Genomic DNA, 17,457 nt, shown 5'->3' with positions numbered 1-17,457 from the left:
AGAGTGTGCAGCTTATAACATAGACATGCACCAATCTTTCAAGGGAAGAGAGGAAAACAAGTAAACCGAAGCAACTTGGTCCTATTCTTCTGAAGAATCACCAAAACAATTGGGGACGAGGTAAATTTCAATAGGTAATCTTATATTGTTTAGGTTAGATGTATACTCCTATGCCCAAATTCAGATATGAAACCGAGAAACAAGATAATCGTAAAAGCTTGCTGCAACTGAGGCTTCGATTATATGCATGTCCCTCATTCCCACCAGCATAAACAAAACTTCAACTCTGCCAATCTTTTACATTACATAATCCTCACACTACTATCGCACAAGAAACTATGTAAAATTGAAGATCATTCTTCTCCGGAAGAAAGGTGAAATTCAGCTTATTGCCATCTATATTCATGACATAAATCAAGGGGAGGAGAAAAAAAAAAGGAGAGAGAGAGACATGCCGAAGGATATATTCTCACACTAAATGCAACGGCACCAAGTTAGTTCAAGAACACATAAGTTGTGCTCTTAAAGGGGTGTCTGGCTATTGAACGAAGTTGAAGACATTGCAGAAAGCACATCTGTCACAGAAGCCATGACACTCAAAGCAGCTTTCAGAACTTCCTGTGAACACCCTGGTTTCACAATAGTTCGTACCTGAAAAAAAATTATGGGGAGAATTATCAATGTGGAAAACGACTCCAATTGTAAGCTTCTAGTGCCATCATGAAAGTCATTAAACATGATACTTAGATCCAAAACAATGTAATTTAATCAAAGCAAGAAGAAGAGACTAGACAAACCCCAATTAAACCAAAGCAGAAGCCAAAGTCTTCATGCATTTACCCGTCCCCCTTATAAACCAAGATTATCTATGCATTTCAAGTTCTTTTGTGACTCTTTCCTTTCTATTGTTGAACTTTTCCGCATCAATCAAAATGTAACTAGACTACAACTTTCAAAAGCATGTTGATTATTGCCTAGAAAATGGAGTTATCATCTAGGAAATAGAAATTCTCTTACTTGGAAGAGGAAGAGACTGGAAAACAGTTGCAGAAATAAATGAAATTTCATTTCTTATTTCTGTTGTGTGATCTATTTTGTCATATGCATTTTTTTTTCCTAAAATTTTGTCACATGGCTCTTAACATTTTGTGTGAATCTCATTGGTTTCACTTTTCATTGCTTTGAAACTAGTGCTATGGTTTTTACATCAGAAATGGCAATTACAAAATTTAGATAATAAAAATACTTCAAGTACCTGGTCAAGGTATTCCTGCAATTTCTTTATCCGGCCCATGTAATCCTGGTCTTCAACACACAGAGTTAATGGCTTAGCATCAGCACCAGGACCTTCAAATTGTAAGGGTCCAGGATTTCTGTAAAGATCATCCATTAAAAACTGCATTGCATTTTCTCTGAGCAGCCTGCAATCAAAGCCATTTAAAATATACAATCAATCTCATGTTTGTAGGAATTATCTGCAAACTAAGCAAGGTTGGCCGTTATCACATATCCATAAAAGTTTCCTAATCTTTTCTTCTTCTATCATTTAAATATTATCATATTTTTAAATAGTTGGTAAAAAAAGAAAAGCACCAATAAGAACTCACTCATATGCTTTGCCTTTCAAATCCACTGCAGCTGGATGAATAGCAGGTTTCCCAACCGAAGTGGCACCTGGACTTTGAGCCCAATGCCTCACAGTCATCATTGCCTAAGATTTTGGAGAACACAGTTCAAAAAAGGTCAATAATCTCCACCAACCAAGGACATCATTAATGCAAGTAAACAGTTTCGACTTTCCAAAGGAAAAGATAAAAATCCTTCATTTGGAGTTGGCAAGTTAGAATTAGATTTAAAACCCAACTGTAATAGGAGCAGCACCACACCGCCACTTGTTCACAGGATTCTTCAGGTTAGTTACTGTCGCCATGTAGCCATTCAAACCAGCTGCTAGAATATGGTAGCAGATATGTCCAAGCACCTACAGAAGAGTTGTTCCACATAAAATAAGTTTATATTATACTCAAGAGACTATTAAGGATAAAGATATCCTTTTTTGATAACATACATAGGCATAGTCACAATCGAATTTTGATGGCACAGAACCCCGGGCCTGATAACCAAAAAAGTGGCAGATAGCATTGAATTTTTTCCCCTTGTATGTGCCTTCTTTCTGCTCAAAAAAACCAAGAAATCATGAATGGATGATTTGTTGAGTAGAATATAAGTCAGGGTAGACTTTTAACTAAAACTAATTGTAAGCTACTACTGGTTCTCTCATACGACATCCATAGCATATGGCAAAGCAATTACTGAAAAGGGAATCATGCTACCAATGTATTTAATGACATGAAATCAATCTTACAACAAATAAAAAATATAGAACCGCTTTATTTAGCAACCAATATTCATCTTATTTTCCCTTTGCAATTCCATTAGCACATTCAGAGATGCAATCAAGGATACCAACATTATGCGCAAGTTTTAAAATATGAATTGCTGCCATTATGCGCAAGTTTTAAAATATGAATTGAGGGGCAGCAATTCATGCCCAATAAAACAACATTCTACACTGCAAAATGCAAATAATAGGATTTTCACATCCAAAGTCTTCAGCTCAAAATGGTAAATGGATGATTTTGGGCACTTTTTTATTCTTGGATAGAGATTTTTTTTTCTTATGGACATAAAATGATGAAGGTTTCAACAATCAAGGAAGTTTTTCATCCTATGCAATGGACATAAAATGAGCAATATAAAGTAAATAAGTACAGCATTTCACCAGATAGAGATTTCCTTACCATGCCAAACACAAGTATAGAATGGTCAAGAGATTATTGGGAAGGTTTTAACATTCAAGGAAGGCTTTCTTCTCATGTAATGGACATAGTGAACAATAAGTAGATACATTCAACATTCACTAGATAGAGATTTCCTAAGCACGGTGAATACAAGCGTGTGGAGTGGTCAAGTGATTATGAAGAAGATGAATAAATGGACAACAAAGCTTAGCAACATTAAAACATACCAGCCGCTTGCTCATTTCTACCTCCACAAGATGTGCCAGAAGTTTCTCTGTCTCAATCTGTGTGGGAAAAAGGAGCAGAAAATATATCAGGAATCCACAAGTTTAATGCTCTCTTTCATAGGAAGATGATGCTAGTTACCTGGGATAACTGTGCTGAATCATCTGATTCAGGGTGAAGGAGCAGCTGTGGCAATACAACTCAAAATTTTAGATGGTGATATACTCACTAAGCTACCACGTCTTCTAATGTAAATTGAAGATGACCATCCAAACCTGTTTCTTGATAAAAGGTGGCAAGAATTCAAACAAAGCAGAAGCCCATGGAGAGAGTTGAGATGAAATGTTGTTGGGGGGAACACCTTGCCTCAACAAACCATGTATTTCCTAAGAGATGCAGAAAAATTCAATATACATAGTGCAAAAATTTCAATATAACCACTGCAACATACTACTCTTTAATGCAGTTATATTAGTGTAAATGCGTGTTACCAGTAATGCAATGGCCTAGTTATAAAAAAAATTCATAACAATTGTGTGCAATTGCAATTTAACCTAACCCTCCCAATTCCAGCAAATTAGATGCACTTTCTCCAATTCTGCTGCAATTTTCACCAAGGCCAAATTTCATTTGGGGGAAGCATGTCCTTCCTAACATAGAACACCACCTCAAATGCCCTGTCAGCAAGCACCACACCCCCTCCATATCTTTCAATTCACAAGGAAACAACTGAAACTTCTAAGAAATGTTTGGCACTGGTTTTGTAATGTTTTGAGCACCACTGAATTTTTGGCAGAATTTCAAACTTTCGAAAGATAAAGCAAAATTGGAATACGCAACCTTTGATCTGCAGGTGGCATGCCATGTCAACAAGATCGCATTCCCCACAAATCAATTTTGAGCCTTAAGCCATTGATAATTTTACACCAAAATTAAAGAAATTAGGCCCAAATTGCCAAAATTGAAATGTAGTGAATAATATTACAAGTTCACATGGACCCCTTTTTTTAATTAACCAAACATAAATATGATAGGAAATGCATATAGCATCAAGAAAGGGAAACTACCAGTTATACATATGATAGTAACATATACAAATAAAATTTTGCACAAAAGAGAAGCTACCACTTGTACACTTAACTATGAATGGACATGTAGTTAAGTAAATAATAAAGTGTTAAAATAAAACATACACAAATTATAGATAAATGGGATAATACACACAAGACAACATTGTTTAACATCACGAATTACCTTCAAGAGAGCATAAATTTCAGGAATACTTTCTATGAGGCCCTCTGGAAGTAGAATGACCCCATGGTATTTGTCTGATACATTTGAGGAAGTCAGGAAAGAAAAATATCAACTATGACAAAAAACTACATGAAGCAAGAAAATTGTCCAAACCTTGTTCTGCCCTGGCTTGGACTGCATCACAAATTTGTTTTGTTAAGTCAAAAAGAGTGAGCTTTGATGAAGCTACCTCCTCACCAAGAATTACCTATGGAAAGCACATTGTACACCAATTAGGGAATGACCAAAATAACTGATCAAACAAAAAAATTATTAAACAAAAATTACAAACCATGTTCGGATGGGATTGCAGTGTGCACTCTAAAGCAACATGTGATGCCTTTCGACCCATGAGACGAATAAAGTAATAATACTGGAAAAGGACAGCATTGAGAATTATTGCAATTATAAATAAATGAATAATTAATTAAATGTTCAACTCTTCAAACAAATTTAAGCAAGACATATGCTTCTTCGATTCCTTGTTATTATTTCTTTTCTTTTTTATCCTTATTTCAGCATATTTAACAATTAAAAATGCTCAATAAAAGTACTCTGTTTTCCCTCAAATTAACTTTATGGCACAAGAATGTTGGCAACTGTGACTAGGAACTAATATGATCAACGGCCATTGATGAGCTGTTGTTGAGTATAAACAAATGTCATCTATCATCACCTTCTCTGCAGAGAGAGCATCAGTACAGACATTACTGATGAGCTGCGAATTGACCTGTATATCAGAAAAATGAGATTTACTTCAGAAGCAAACAAAATATATTAATAATACAAGATCCATAATACGAAAATTCATATAGAAGTGGAGAAGGGAAGAATAGCCAGTCATTATGATTTTATGGTGTAATAAATCACTTGGCACTTAGCGAACCAAAATAGGTATTAGGTCTAGAACCAATGCATTTACTTGTCACACAATGGACAACAAAGGGAGTTTCATCAAATCTACCATCACTGCTGAACCTTTTTTTTTATTTGGATAATATATATATATATATATATACAAGTCTTCCGAATCAAAGAAAAATCATTCTAATGAAATACTTTCACATATAAGGTAAGCAAAGACACAAACATGAAGCATAATATAAAGATTACCCAAAAAGGAGAGATCAAAACAGCTGATGAGCAAGAAAACTTTGATTTAATTTAACCACCCACCAGTAGGCATTTCTAATTGGTGCATGAATTGCAAGTCTACTTACGTTGATGTCAGGTTGCATGGTATTCATACTTGGTACACATTGTAGAAAATGAGGAGAAAAGACGGTATAAAATAAGGAACAGAACAATATGCAGTGCACAACAGATAACAAATCACTTGAGCAAAAATTTTCAGAAAAAACATCACAGAGAGACTTCTTTTCTGCATTAGAAACAAATTTCAATTGAAAAGCAATGTTGCAAGCACCATTTAACCGAATACCTTGCATATTGTATCAAAACCAACATTTGTTTCCACAAATTGATTCTTGAGATCTCCATTCAAAGTAACAGGAACGCCAACCACCTGGAAAAAAAAAACAGTTAAACTGAGAGAAACAGAAGCATACACACATTGCAGAGATTCACACAACTGTGAGAGAGAAATTAAAGAAAGCAAATAAATGCTATGGTTGTTTATGACAATCTATAAGGCATGCAAAAAAGTACCTTTGTTGGGCACTTCGCATCAGCAAATGTTTCAGCAAGCTGAGCAGCATCCGTATTTGATGTAACCCCTTCAAAGGTGAAAAAGTGTCCATATTTAGCATTTTTTCTAAGATTTCAGTTACAATTCTCAAAAATGAATCTCACCTCCAATTATAACAAGCCCATCCAATTTCAAATCTTTGCATGTGGCTAGTGCAGCATTTACTTGCTCAGTGGTTCTTATTTGATCTTTAGTCCTACCCAGCAAATCATAACCACCTTCTCAAGAACAATCAAATTACAAATTAGTCAAGCTGCATGACCAGGAAGATGAAAAAATCATACAGTGTATTTTTATAACCTTGATTTTTATAGGTAGCAAGAACTTCATCTGTTATTTCAAGAGTTTTCTGGGCAAATAAACCTTCAGAGCCACCTGTTCATAGATACAGCCATGAAAAATAAATAACACTCCCTTCAAAGAAAAGCTATTAGGTTTTATTTAAAACATTGTTCTAGCATCCACGCTTTTATACACAATACACAATAATTCCACAAATCCCATCTACAATTTCTCTTATAAAATGATCAAATAGGAACTTAAAACATCTCTTATAAAACAAAAATCAAAAATTGATTTGTATTTGAAGTACAAACAAAAGCAAAAGAACCACAAGACAAATCAAAAGTTTTCATCTAACAATGATCATGTTCTCGTGTAAACAATGGTAAACAAAACAATAACGCCCTAAAAATGAAGACTACTGCTTACCCAGGAATCCAAGTAAATTACTGTTAGGATTGTGGATTTTAAGAGCACTGAGAAGGCCCCATATGACATTGTGGCCACCAGGAGATTGTCTCCCACAAAAAACAATTCCCACCCTGCTAAGATATAATATGTTAGCAAAGTATGACATTTTGAAGGACAAAACACCCGCAAACATACAAAACTAAAGTGTAATTCTTTGATTGCAAAACCCCGGAAAAATGCGATTCCCATGTATTTAAAATTTTGTTTTGATAAACACAGACAAAGCAATCATCAAATGCACACACCTCATAGCTGGATGCTCAGTGATGATGTGAGCATCAGGTACTTTAGTAGTTGCCCTAAGAAAGTGAGCCAAAGGCTGACCATAAGTGTGAGGAAACGATCTACTTATGGTGTGGGCACCAGCTGCGTCTGCTGCAGTAGTACCATCTCCAAATTCTACCCTCACAGTAGTTCCCTGCACGATGACATTGTTGAAACTTAATCTCATAAAGAGAATATCAACACCACGTGAATAAAATTAACATCCGAGAGAGAAAAGTTGACAAAAATAAAATAATCTAATCGACGAAAATAAGATCCCAAACAACCAGCATTTTCAATGGTTATCCAGAAGAGAATAGCAAATAAAAACATGATCAATTCATATCAACTGCCTCAATCCTCAGCACATAAGTAGATCTAAGCGGCAAAGACCTAACACCGATGTAACCTCGTTGAAAATGATCTGTTCGACGAAATTTCAGTATAAAAATAGTGGGGAAAGTAACCGCCCGTGAAATCTATAAGGAAATGATGAATAAAAAGAAGAAAGAATTAGAAAAAGGAGAGTAGGGAGGGAAATACCTGAAGGCAAGGAGGAAGGTCAGGTTGGTAAAGAGATCGGAGCTTCTGAAGCTCGGAAAGTTCTCTGGGAATGCCGAAGTCGGAATCCATGGCTGTATTGTTCAGTGGTGGAGGTGGTGGTAGGTGCTTGTTGAGTAAGAGCAAAGAATAGTTGGTACGAGTGAGTATGCCTGCGTCTCCTTTTTTGTCCTTCTCCCTTGAAAAAGCTGTTTATATAGGATGGAAGAGGAGTGGAAACTGGAAAGGAAAATGGAGTTTTGGGATTTGGAGTCAAATTTCACCTTGCTTTCCAGGGTTTATTACGACGTGCCACGACCATTGCTTTCCTGAGAACACTGACTAAATTTATTAAATAACAATGGAAATAAGTTGTACTTCTACTCGATATTAAATAAGTTTAATTTAATCATTTAATAAATATTTAAATTTTATATTTAAAATTAAATAAGTCTTTATTTAATAAACTATTATTTTTTTAGTAAAAAATATTCTTTTTTCATAATAAAAATTCATTTTTTTATGAAAATATGCCCTTTTATTTAAAAATACGTCCCTTTATTTGACGTAAAATAATTTTATTTATATGAAAAAGTTCTTCATATAAATTTTTTTTAAGAAAATAAATGTTTTTTATTTCATTATAATGTAAAAATAAAATATACTAATAAATTTATATATAATAATATTAAACAAATTTTGAAAACTTAAAAAATTACTTTTTTCAAAAAAAATATTAAAGTAATTTTCTTTAAAAATAACTTAATTTCATTTAATTATAATAATATTTTTTATGTGTTTGAAAATACAAACAAAATTTTTAAAAAAATCTTATCGTTAACATATACTGAATTAATTTTTATTCATTTACTTATCATTAAAAGTGCAAGTCCAAAATTTCATAATTTTGATTAATATGTTTAAAATATTGTTTCTTTTTGAACAATCATCAAAATATTAATATGAAAAAAACATTATCATACATAGCAAGCAAACATAGAAGAGAGTATTATTCGCATTACCGCCTTAGCCTCAACTGTCTGTTACAATTTTGATTTTTGTGCTGTAAGTTTAAATTTATTATTTTTAGTGACACATTTCTCCATTGTTTGTGTAAGTTTATTTGTGTTAATTGAAGTTAACTTCAATTGACACACATCAGTTAACTTGATTGGAGATTTTCATCAGAAAATAAAAATTGATCCGGCAATATTTTCAACCTAATATAATATAGTTATGAATTATTAATTCTATTATTTATTTCTCATATTATATATATATATATTTTTTAATTTATAAAATCATCATTTATAATTTTTATAAAATCTTATATATATATATTAATCATGTCTTTCATAAATTATTCGAGATATTTAATATTTTTATTTTGCTCACCTCTATAACAAATAAATTTGGGATATATATTAATTTATTAGCTGATTCAATAAAAAATTATATTTTATATCAATAATATTAAATAAATAATATATATATTTTAAAGATTATTTTATTAGTCAAATAAAATTTTAAAAATTATATTATAATTTTTTAATAAATTTTTAGATTAATTTAGTTCTTTTAATTATAATCAAGAAAATAAAAAAAATTTAATTTTATTATCTAAAATTTTAAATTTTAAATATAAATATAAACTAACGTAAATTTTTTATTTTTTTATTCAATAAAATTTTTTTTGAATAATTTTAACATGTGAATTAAAAATATTTTTTAAAATAAATAGTTAAAATTGAGATAATTGTAGAAGAATTGGCTTTATTATTTAATATTTTAATATTATAATATAAATGTGGTGAGCGATAAATGTTTAGATTTTTTATCCGAAAACTTGAAATATTTTGTGAATTATTTTTATATAAACTAAATTTTCTCTCTAGGTTTTTTAAAAAAAGGTAATGTGATTTTTTATTTTTTCTTTTCTCAAAAATTAATTCTTGCCGTGTGTCGCACCATTGGCTTTCTCCTACTCCATCTGGATAAGGGAAAGCCTCTCCTCCTTCCCACTCGTATAGGTTTCGCTCTCCACTTCAAAGTGGCGTTTTGAATTTTTAGTTTATTTTTTTTTCCTCTTTGTTCATTTTTTCTCCGGACGGTAGTTTTATAGTTGTTGAAAGATTTTTTTTTTTTCACTTATCATGCCTTTTTGTTGGCATGATTTATATTCTTATTTTTATTCAAGTGCTTTTCTCCTTTCAAATCGATAATAATTTTATTTTTATCTATATTCAATAACTAATATTTAATAATGACATGTGTAGCTGAATTTTAAAAAATTCTATAAAATTATCGAATAATACATTACCTTCTTTTTTATAGATGCTTGCTTTGATTCATAAATAATATTGATCCAAAATTAATATAATTATTTTAAAAGTAATTTATTTAAACCGAATGTATTTAAATATAAAATTTTTTAATTCATTTTAATTTTTCGACATTTCATTTAGTTTTCTATTCATCTTCTGTTTTTTAAAAAATTTAACTAGAACTTTTATAAATTTATAACTACCATATTTAGAGTTTTATGGTAATATCCTCCTTCTACTAGTAGATGTTCCAAATATCAGGAAGTAGATTTACTTCAGATGGGTTTCTTGTATTTTCTTTTATGAACTTTTAAGAGTTTTATTATTTTGTGATGATATTGTAGACTTTTTTTTTAAATATTTAATGAAATTATCTATATCTTCAAACAAAATATATATAAAAAAAAAAAAACGTCACGTCTTCATATAAAAAAGAAAAAAAATGCTGTGCTGGTGATGCGTGCCCAGGAGGAATATGCCAGGCCGAAGAGGATATTATTGTAATTTTAAATACCTCACAGGTTTACACAAAGAATGGCCACTTGTCTCCCTCGCCAAACGCTCCATCCTATTTTTAGCTTCTTTTGTCCTGTTATTGGATTGGATTCTTGCTTTGCTTCCTATCCCAAACCATAATAAATATTATCATCTTTAACAGAATTAGACAATAAGATTTTATCATAATAAATTATAAATTTTAAAAAATAAATACCCACAAATATTAAATTTTTTTAGCATTGGTAAAAAAATAAATATCAAACTAATTCTATAACTAGTTTTGTTCCCACTTGTTTTTAATTTTAAATTTAAGTTATTAGATATTTCCTTATTAATTTTTTTTAACGGTAAAATTGTAATATAAAACCGTTAAATAATTCATAGATATTTTCTTATTAATATTTTTTTAAATGGTAAAATTTACAATATAAGATTGCTAAATAAGTCGTAGATATTTTTTTATCAATAATTTTGCATTACCTAAATTTAAAAAAAAAATAATGTAAAATTTTAAATTAATTTGATTAATATCTTATGTAAATCATTCCTCCCAAATTCATGAACCTCGCATTTGGAGTAAATCATGTAGTAAAAATTGTAATTTAATTTTCAAATTCCATTTTTATATTATTTGATTTTAAAAATTATTAAAACATTTTTTAAAAAACTTATTGTGTCGTAGAATACGGCAATGTATTCAAAATAATTGAATTAAATTTTTGTAAATTTTAAAAAAAGTCATGAAGGTTTATATTCTTAATCACATTTTAAAAGAAAATAAAATATACACAAATTAAAATTTAAAATCTCACATAACTTTCAAAAAAGCAATTTATCTACAAGATAATTAGATATAATAAAATTAAATTAAAAGATAGTAATGGTAAAGAAGTACCAGTCTATATATATGCATATAAAGAAAAGTTTCCGTCTCTAAACTCCCTTCTCGCTAAACTTTCTGGTTATCGACCTCTTCCCCATCATCCACGTAGTTGTTTTTAGCTTTGTTTCAATATTGTTTTCTCTGTTTTTTTTAAAAAACTTTTTTTTTGTCTTTATTGCTTCCTTTGAAATTAAAAATTTAATAAAAATTAATTTATCTTTTTGATTGATGACCTCAGGGTTCACCTCACCCCAGTCTAGGGTCAGGCCCATGAAGATAGCCCATGAAGATAACCCACTACTTAGAGATCCTCAAGCCACTCACACCAACTGGGTCCAGTCCGCTCAGCCTCACGACCGGGTTTATCTGGCTTTCTTCACCAGGCCGGCCTTGTCTTCACTACACCTTGGACCGATCCCATTTGGACCCTGCTTTGTTCCTATTCTCCGGTCCAGCCTGGAACCCGAAGGAGGATTCATCCATTCGCCTTGCAGACCCGCCTACCCGCGCCCAGAGAGAATCAGAGGCCGTTGCGCATGGGGCAGAGATTTGATTCCCTCGTACGTCCGTATCAGCGTAGCAGGGACAAGTGGTCTAATGATACTCGTTCTGTTGGCACGTCACTAGCAGACAAAAGAAAACCTATAAAAGGAGAAATACTCTCTTCTAGGTTTAAGTTTTCTCTAAGTTTTACAGAGTCCATTGTAAAAACCCTATTTTCTGGATCTCAGATCATCATTGATAATTATTTTATTTAAAATAAAAGAATTTACTTTTTTTTAAGAATTAAAAAACAAAATAAAAATTTTCCATAATTTTGAAAAAAATTATATTTAAATTATTTTTTTATAAAATAATTCATACTAAACTGAGAGTTATGTGTTTTACCTCCGGTTTGGATTTATTATACACCATACTAGTTACTAGTTAGGGAATTTTGTCAAAGTGTTTTGAGGTCTTTGTGGAGTTGCTTGCATGCAGCCAATGTATCAGCTGGAAGGTAGATATGAAGCTTTATAAGCTTTTGACCGGCACGGAGGTGATCGTGTGATACTGATATAGCCTCTCTACTCTTCGAGGCAAGTATGACGCATAATTTTCAAGAGCGTTCCCAGCTCGTTTCGTCATAATCTGAGCCCCTACTCTGCTCTTATGGTGCTGTTGAAAACCTACGAAGATTTTATGACGTTGGACAGTGGTATGAATGCCACTTGTGACCAATGGTACGATGGTGAAGGCTCGAAGAAAAAGGAATGTCAAGATGTCAACTGCCGCTTGGGCTTCTCATTTTACTTGGTTCAACCCTAAGGTTTTCCGAGTTTTGCATTTTCATTCCGAGTTTAGGCCTTGTACCCTTAGTTCATTCAATGGAATATTTTCAGATGAAAACAAAAAAGTGAAGAAAATTGCTGCTCCCGTTGCAAATTGCAATATAGTCCAACAATGAACATGATGAGCATGACGATTGACATGGTACAAACATACATGCCAATCCCTATTCATAAAACGATGAATCAATAAATAATCAAGCTATTATTACTCAAATTTGAAGATCCGTTCTTTCAAAAATGAAACATAACACACAACCCTTAACAAATCCGAAAAGAACATATCCTCCTCAAGCTTCAAATTGCACAGCACTTCCCAAGGCTCAACTCTGTACACCATGCATGCCTAAAATACAAATAAAATCACCTGTTCCTCAACTTCTTTTAGAAGGGAATTCTACTAAATTAAGCGACATGTTTCACACAGCAATTAGGCCATCCCTTGACAATTGACAGCAAATGAGTCTCTCAACTGTTTAAGAAAACCAAAGCAGTAAAATCCCAGTGCTAATCTAATAGATCTTTATACCGCATAAAACTACCTAAAAGAGTTGAAAGACATTTTTGTTTATGGCTATCACCAAAGCTTACCCTTTCAAATATATAAGATGCTAAGGCCTGGTCTAATAGTTTCTGATACCACCAACAACTATCAATAAACATTATCTTTAATTCCCAAAATCGTTACTGAAAAGTTGTTAAGGGACGCTTAATATATATACACTATCATCATCATACGCAACACGAACACATCAGTATGTTGTTCAATAGATGAGGAGGACTAGGCATTAGCAAGTCATGTAAACCTCAAGTTGCTGAACTTGGTTGAATCTCCACTTGAACAGGCTAGATAGTTACATATCATAGCAAAGTATCGACCAAAATGTAGTCTTAAAAAACCTCCCCCAGATAGACTACACAAATGACACTTTTGAGTTATAGAATAATGAAAGCCTTTCACAGCCTTTGAAAATCATATCAAGACAAAAAATCAACTACTTCTACACATACAATCCATATGGCAAGTCATCTTATATACCAACACCTTTCTAAATGAGAAATTTTAGCTTTTCCTGGAACATAAAATCCCAATAGAAGATAAGCAGTCTCCAAAACTGCTTTGACCTCAAAGTGCCGAGTCAAAAACAAACTCTATCCTAAGGCAGCAGAATTTTATCTACACGGACGACATGAAATTCATGAGCTTTCTTTCTCACGTTCTAATTCTGAAGTTCATGAACTTTCTTTCTGAGTGCTAATTCTGTTCCCCAGCCAGTCCCTATGTCACCAACCACTGAAATAAAAGGATAAGAGCAACTCAAGCCAATGGGACTACCAACTAAATTTAACAATTACTTCAATAAGTAGAGATTGACGTACAAAGGTAAAACCCACTTACACTATCTAAACAGCACTATACAGCAGATCTGATCACTTGGTTTTGGGCTCAATCTCACTCATGTCTGCTTGATATTAAACACAATTTTCAAATTGCCTTAAATTAATGCATTCAAGATAACACTTTTCCAACATCCACTAGAACAACAATGCCATGAAGACTCTTGTTTATGTTATAGGAAATGAAAAGGCAAGAGTCAAGGTACCCAATCTTACTCTAGCTGCTCTAGACATAAATTCTATCATTAGCAAACCATCGATACAAAGAAAACAAATAGAAGCGCATCGTCAGTAGAAGTTATACAATGTGGAGCATCATGGAAAGGGACATATATAACACAACAAGATACTAAGACAATGAAAACAATAAACAACACAAGGTTCATAAAGCAATTTTAGTATGATTGAAGCTCCTTGAACCCAAAAAGGAAGGGAAAAAAATACTGTCCATCAGTGCTAAACTACCACTCTTTAACTGACATGATTACTAACACCACCATCCTAGCATCAAAAAAATAGTTCCATTCCTTCAAATGAACGCCATCAAGTGTCAAATGTCCAGTGCTTGAAGGAGCATATACTAAACATCTGAGCCAAGATACATTACCAATGATGGAAATTGCTAAAAGACCTGTCCCATTAGGAACAAGGCAGCTCGGTCTCCCTCACTGCTTCTCCTCCCTCTCTCTGTTCCATTGTTCAATCCTGGCTCTGCGTTCTTCACTGCCTTCCCTGACTGGGCTCCTGCTCCGCCTGGGACTACCGTGTCTTCTTCTGCCACCATCTCTATCATACCTGTCGTGCCTGTCTCCGCTCTTACGCCCATTCCCACGGAAATCACGGTCTCGGTCCCGAAAATCCTTCTCGCGCCTATCAATATCCCTATCCCTCCGGTGCCTTGGACTACCGCTCCGGCTCCGGCTCCTACTACGTCTGTATCCACGGTACCTTCCGAACAGTTTCCTCCTCAACTCTCTCCCAATTAACTTCACGTGCATGAAGTTACAGTAACCCCCACGGTTACAATTATTTTCCTCATATTGCCTGCACGTAGCTTCGCGGAAATCAGTCACCGGCGAAAAATCAGCAATAATCGGGCGACCTGAGTAGAAGCGACCCTGCAGAGCTTGCAACGCAGCGGCGGCCTGCTCCTCCTCCCTGAACTGGACATAGACGTTACCGATCATGTGGTCGGCGAGATTATCGCAGACGTTGAGGCTCTCGATCTCACCAAATTTTCCGAGTTCTTCGAAAATGTCTTCGTAGAAGTCCTCGAAGTGTTCCTGGATCTTTCGGGGGTCGATGGGCTGGCCCTGGGCATCGACGCCCGGGGTGATCATATCGGGGCGCTGATACATATTGGAAAGAAGGAGAGTTGGCGATATTGTGGGGCGATTGTGGAGGCGGGAGCAACGATCTCCGTGGCGGCATGCCCCGATCTTGAAGTAGAATGGGCAGTTAACGCGGTCCTTCTCGGTGCCGAAAATTGAAGCCAAGTGCTCCGCCATAGTGGATGGAATTCAAAGCTATGCAAGATCCGATTAGGATTCTTTTCCCCAATTTAATTTGAAGGGAATCCAAAGGAAATGGAGAAAGAAAGAGAGGGAATGCGTTTTTAAGTTTTTAAAAGCCCTAAGAAAATAGGGAGTGGGGTTCCAGAAACCCTAATTTGGAAAGAGAACACAAAATTGGGGGAACGGGAGGCAACCTTGGATTATGGAAGTTTCTAGTTTCCCAAGCAAAATGAGTGGACCCTACCTCCAAGGAGAAGAGGGCGAAAATGAAATTTTTCATTTACTCCCTCCGTTTTATTACCAATAACAGTTCCGTTCGCATTTTGAAAATTAGACCATTTAGTTTTTATTTTTCATTTCGCCATTTCATCTATATTTCTGTTATTTTTTAAATTAAATTTATATTTAATCTTTAAATATTATTATTATTATTATTTATAATTTCATATCTCAATTATATATTAAATAATAATTTAATTTTTAAAAATTAATAAAAATATAAATTAATGACTTAAATGTCTAAATAAAATTAATAGATTAAATAATTGAATTAAATAAAATTAATAGATTAAATAATTGAATTTTTCAAATATAAAATTAAATTATTATTTAAATTTTATAAAAAAAACTACCAAAAACTCCAAGATGTTTTCATTCATCAATCAATTTGTTTTACAAACAATTTTTTTTTACAAATAAAAAAGAATAAATTATTTCATATTATCATTTTTTTTGAATTGATTATTTAAAGAAATTATACCCCAATATAGAGTTAAATATAAAAAGACCTAAATAAAATTTTATATCTTATGTATGATACCTTTTGTGTATAGTTACACCAACTAATTTTTTTCTATTCTGAAAAATAGATTATTAAATAAGATAGAATGCACTCTTCCATTTGAAGAAAAAAAAAACTCTCTTCTGAAGAAAAAAATCTCTCTCTATTTTTAATAAAATTCTTCTCTTCTCTCTCCCTTTCAAAGAAACTACCAATTATCAAAATAGTTTGATAAGAAAATAAAAAGTTTACTCTCCATTTATATTTTTTAGTTGGGCTATTTCTCGTGAATGTCATGCTACCTCCTATATGTGTAAGATGATCTCTTGTATTTGTGTGAAACAAAAGGTGTCGATTATAAAATCTGATGATATTCAGGTATTTGGATTATTATGGAATAAACTTCAATTCCAAATAACTCTTAGACTATGAATTATATGCATAATTCGTAGAAAATATATGATTATATATGGACTGTGTGATATAAATAAATTTTAATTTATTTTTTTTCTTGAAAAATTTATGAATTTTTCAACCTTGTATGCCATAGTTTTATTTTTAAAAAATAACATAGGCTTCTTTTTTTTTTATTTTAGGCATATATTTTAAGTTGCTTATATCATGAGACATTTCTTTTAAATGTAAAGTTAATATCATAGAAAAGTCCTTGAAATAAGTATGTCAACGATATACTACATGTTTTTTTTTTCGTTTTATATTGGTTGAGATATATATTATTAAATTTGAGATCCTTTATAATACAATTTATGTAAGCAACTTCTATTCCTATATAATATCTAATTTATTCTATAAATTCAATGGAATTTATTATTTGTATTTGTTGTTGATTAAACTTAATTTTTTTTTAATTTTTTATGAACTAAGTGTAAATTTATTTTAAATACAAGTTTTAGTGGTTGTAGATATGTCATAAATGCTCATATTGACTTAGAAGTTATATATAATTTCAATAGTTTTTTTCCTTATTTTACATATTTTAATACGTCTATAAATGATGTAAATACGTGGTATGCTATGCTTGGTTACAGATGTTAAAAGATATACAGTGATTAGTCAAAGTGAGCCTATTAGGTAATATTAATAAAGTAGATATGTCCACTTGAAAATATTACCAAATTTGAAATAA

General features: G+C 32.4%; 2 protein-coding genes across 2 annotated transcripts; both read right to left on the bottom strand.

Annotated features, from left to right (window-relative positions):
- Positions 1-205: 205 nt before the first annotated feature.
- Positions 206-7,850, bottom strand: LOC110615629 (pyrophosphate--fructose 6-phosphate 1-phosphotransferase subunit alpha). Its single transcript, XM_021757613.2, has 19 exons — positions 7,588-7,850; positions 7,026-7,198; positions 6,739-6,851; positions 6,328-6,402; positions 6,132-6,245; positions 5,988-6,055; positions 5,761-5,844; positions 4,996-5,049; positions 4,612-4,692; positions 4,434-4,527; positions 4,281-4,354; positions 3,302-3,412; positions 3,168-3,212; positions 3,029-3,085; positions 2,069-2,173; positions 1,865-1,981; positions 1,608-1,711; positions 1,256-1,421; positions 206-651 (listed from the first exon to the last, which is right to left on the bottom strand). Exons 1-19 carry the CDS (start codon positions 7,675-7,677, stop codon positions 523-525), a joined length of 1,854 nt encoding a protein of 617 aa, XP_021613305.1. The 5' UTR covers positions 7,678-7,850; the 3' UTR covers positions 206-522.
- A 6,550-nt stretch (positions 7,851-14,400) lies between these two features.
- On the bottom strand, positions 14,401-15,775 carry LOC110615869 (splicing factor U2af small subunit B). Its single transcript, XM_021758050.2, has one exon. It carries the CDS (start codon positions 15,521-15,523, stop codon positions 14,681-14,683), a length of 843 nt encoding a protein of 280 aa, XP_021613742.1. The 5' UTR covers positions 15,524-15,775; the 3' UTR covers positions 14,401-14,680.
- Positions 15,776-17,457: the final 1,682 nt, after the last annotated feature.

This window comes from Manihot esculenta, chromosome 5 (genome assembly GCF_001659605.2).
Source record: "Manihot esculenta cultivar AM560-2 chromosome 5, M.esculenta_v8, whole genome shotgun sequence".
Classification (NCBI taxonomy): domain Eukaryota; kingdom Viridiplantae; phylum Streptophyta; class Magnoliopsida; order Malpighiales; family Euphorbiaceae; genus Manihot; species Manihot esculenta.
The sequence above is the reverse complement of the archived record's forward strand: the minus strand, read 5'-3'. Positions and strand labels throughout refer to the sequence as shown.

Excerpts from the sequence above, each read along its gene's own strand:
- LOC110615869 (XM_021758050.2), bottom strand. The coding sequence starts at position 15,523 with ATGGCGGAGCACTTGGCTTCAATTTTCGGCACCGAGAAGGACCGCGTT.
- LOC110615629 (XM_021757613.2), bottom strand. The coding sequence starts at position 7,677 with ATGGATTCCGACTTCGGCATTCCCAGAGAACTTTCCGAGCTTCAGAAG. Across the intron at positions 4,528-4,611 it reads TGCAATCCCATCCGAACATG|GTAATTCTTGGTGAGGAGGT; the intron begins GTTTGTAATTTT and ends TGCTTTCCATAG. Across the intron at positions 3,213-3,301 it reads CACCTTTTATCAAGAAACAG|CTGCTCCTTCACCCTGAATC; the intron begins GTTTGGATGGTC and ends GTATTGCCACAG.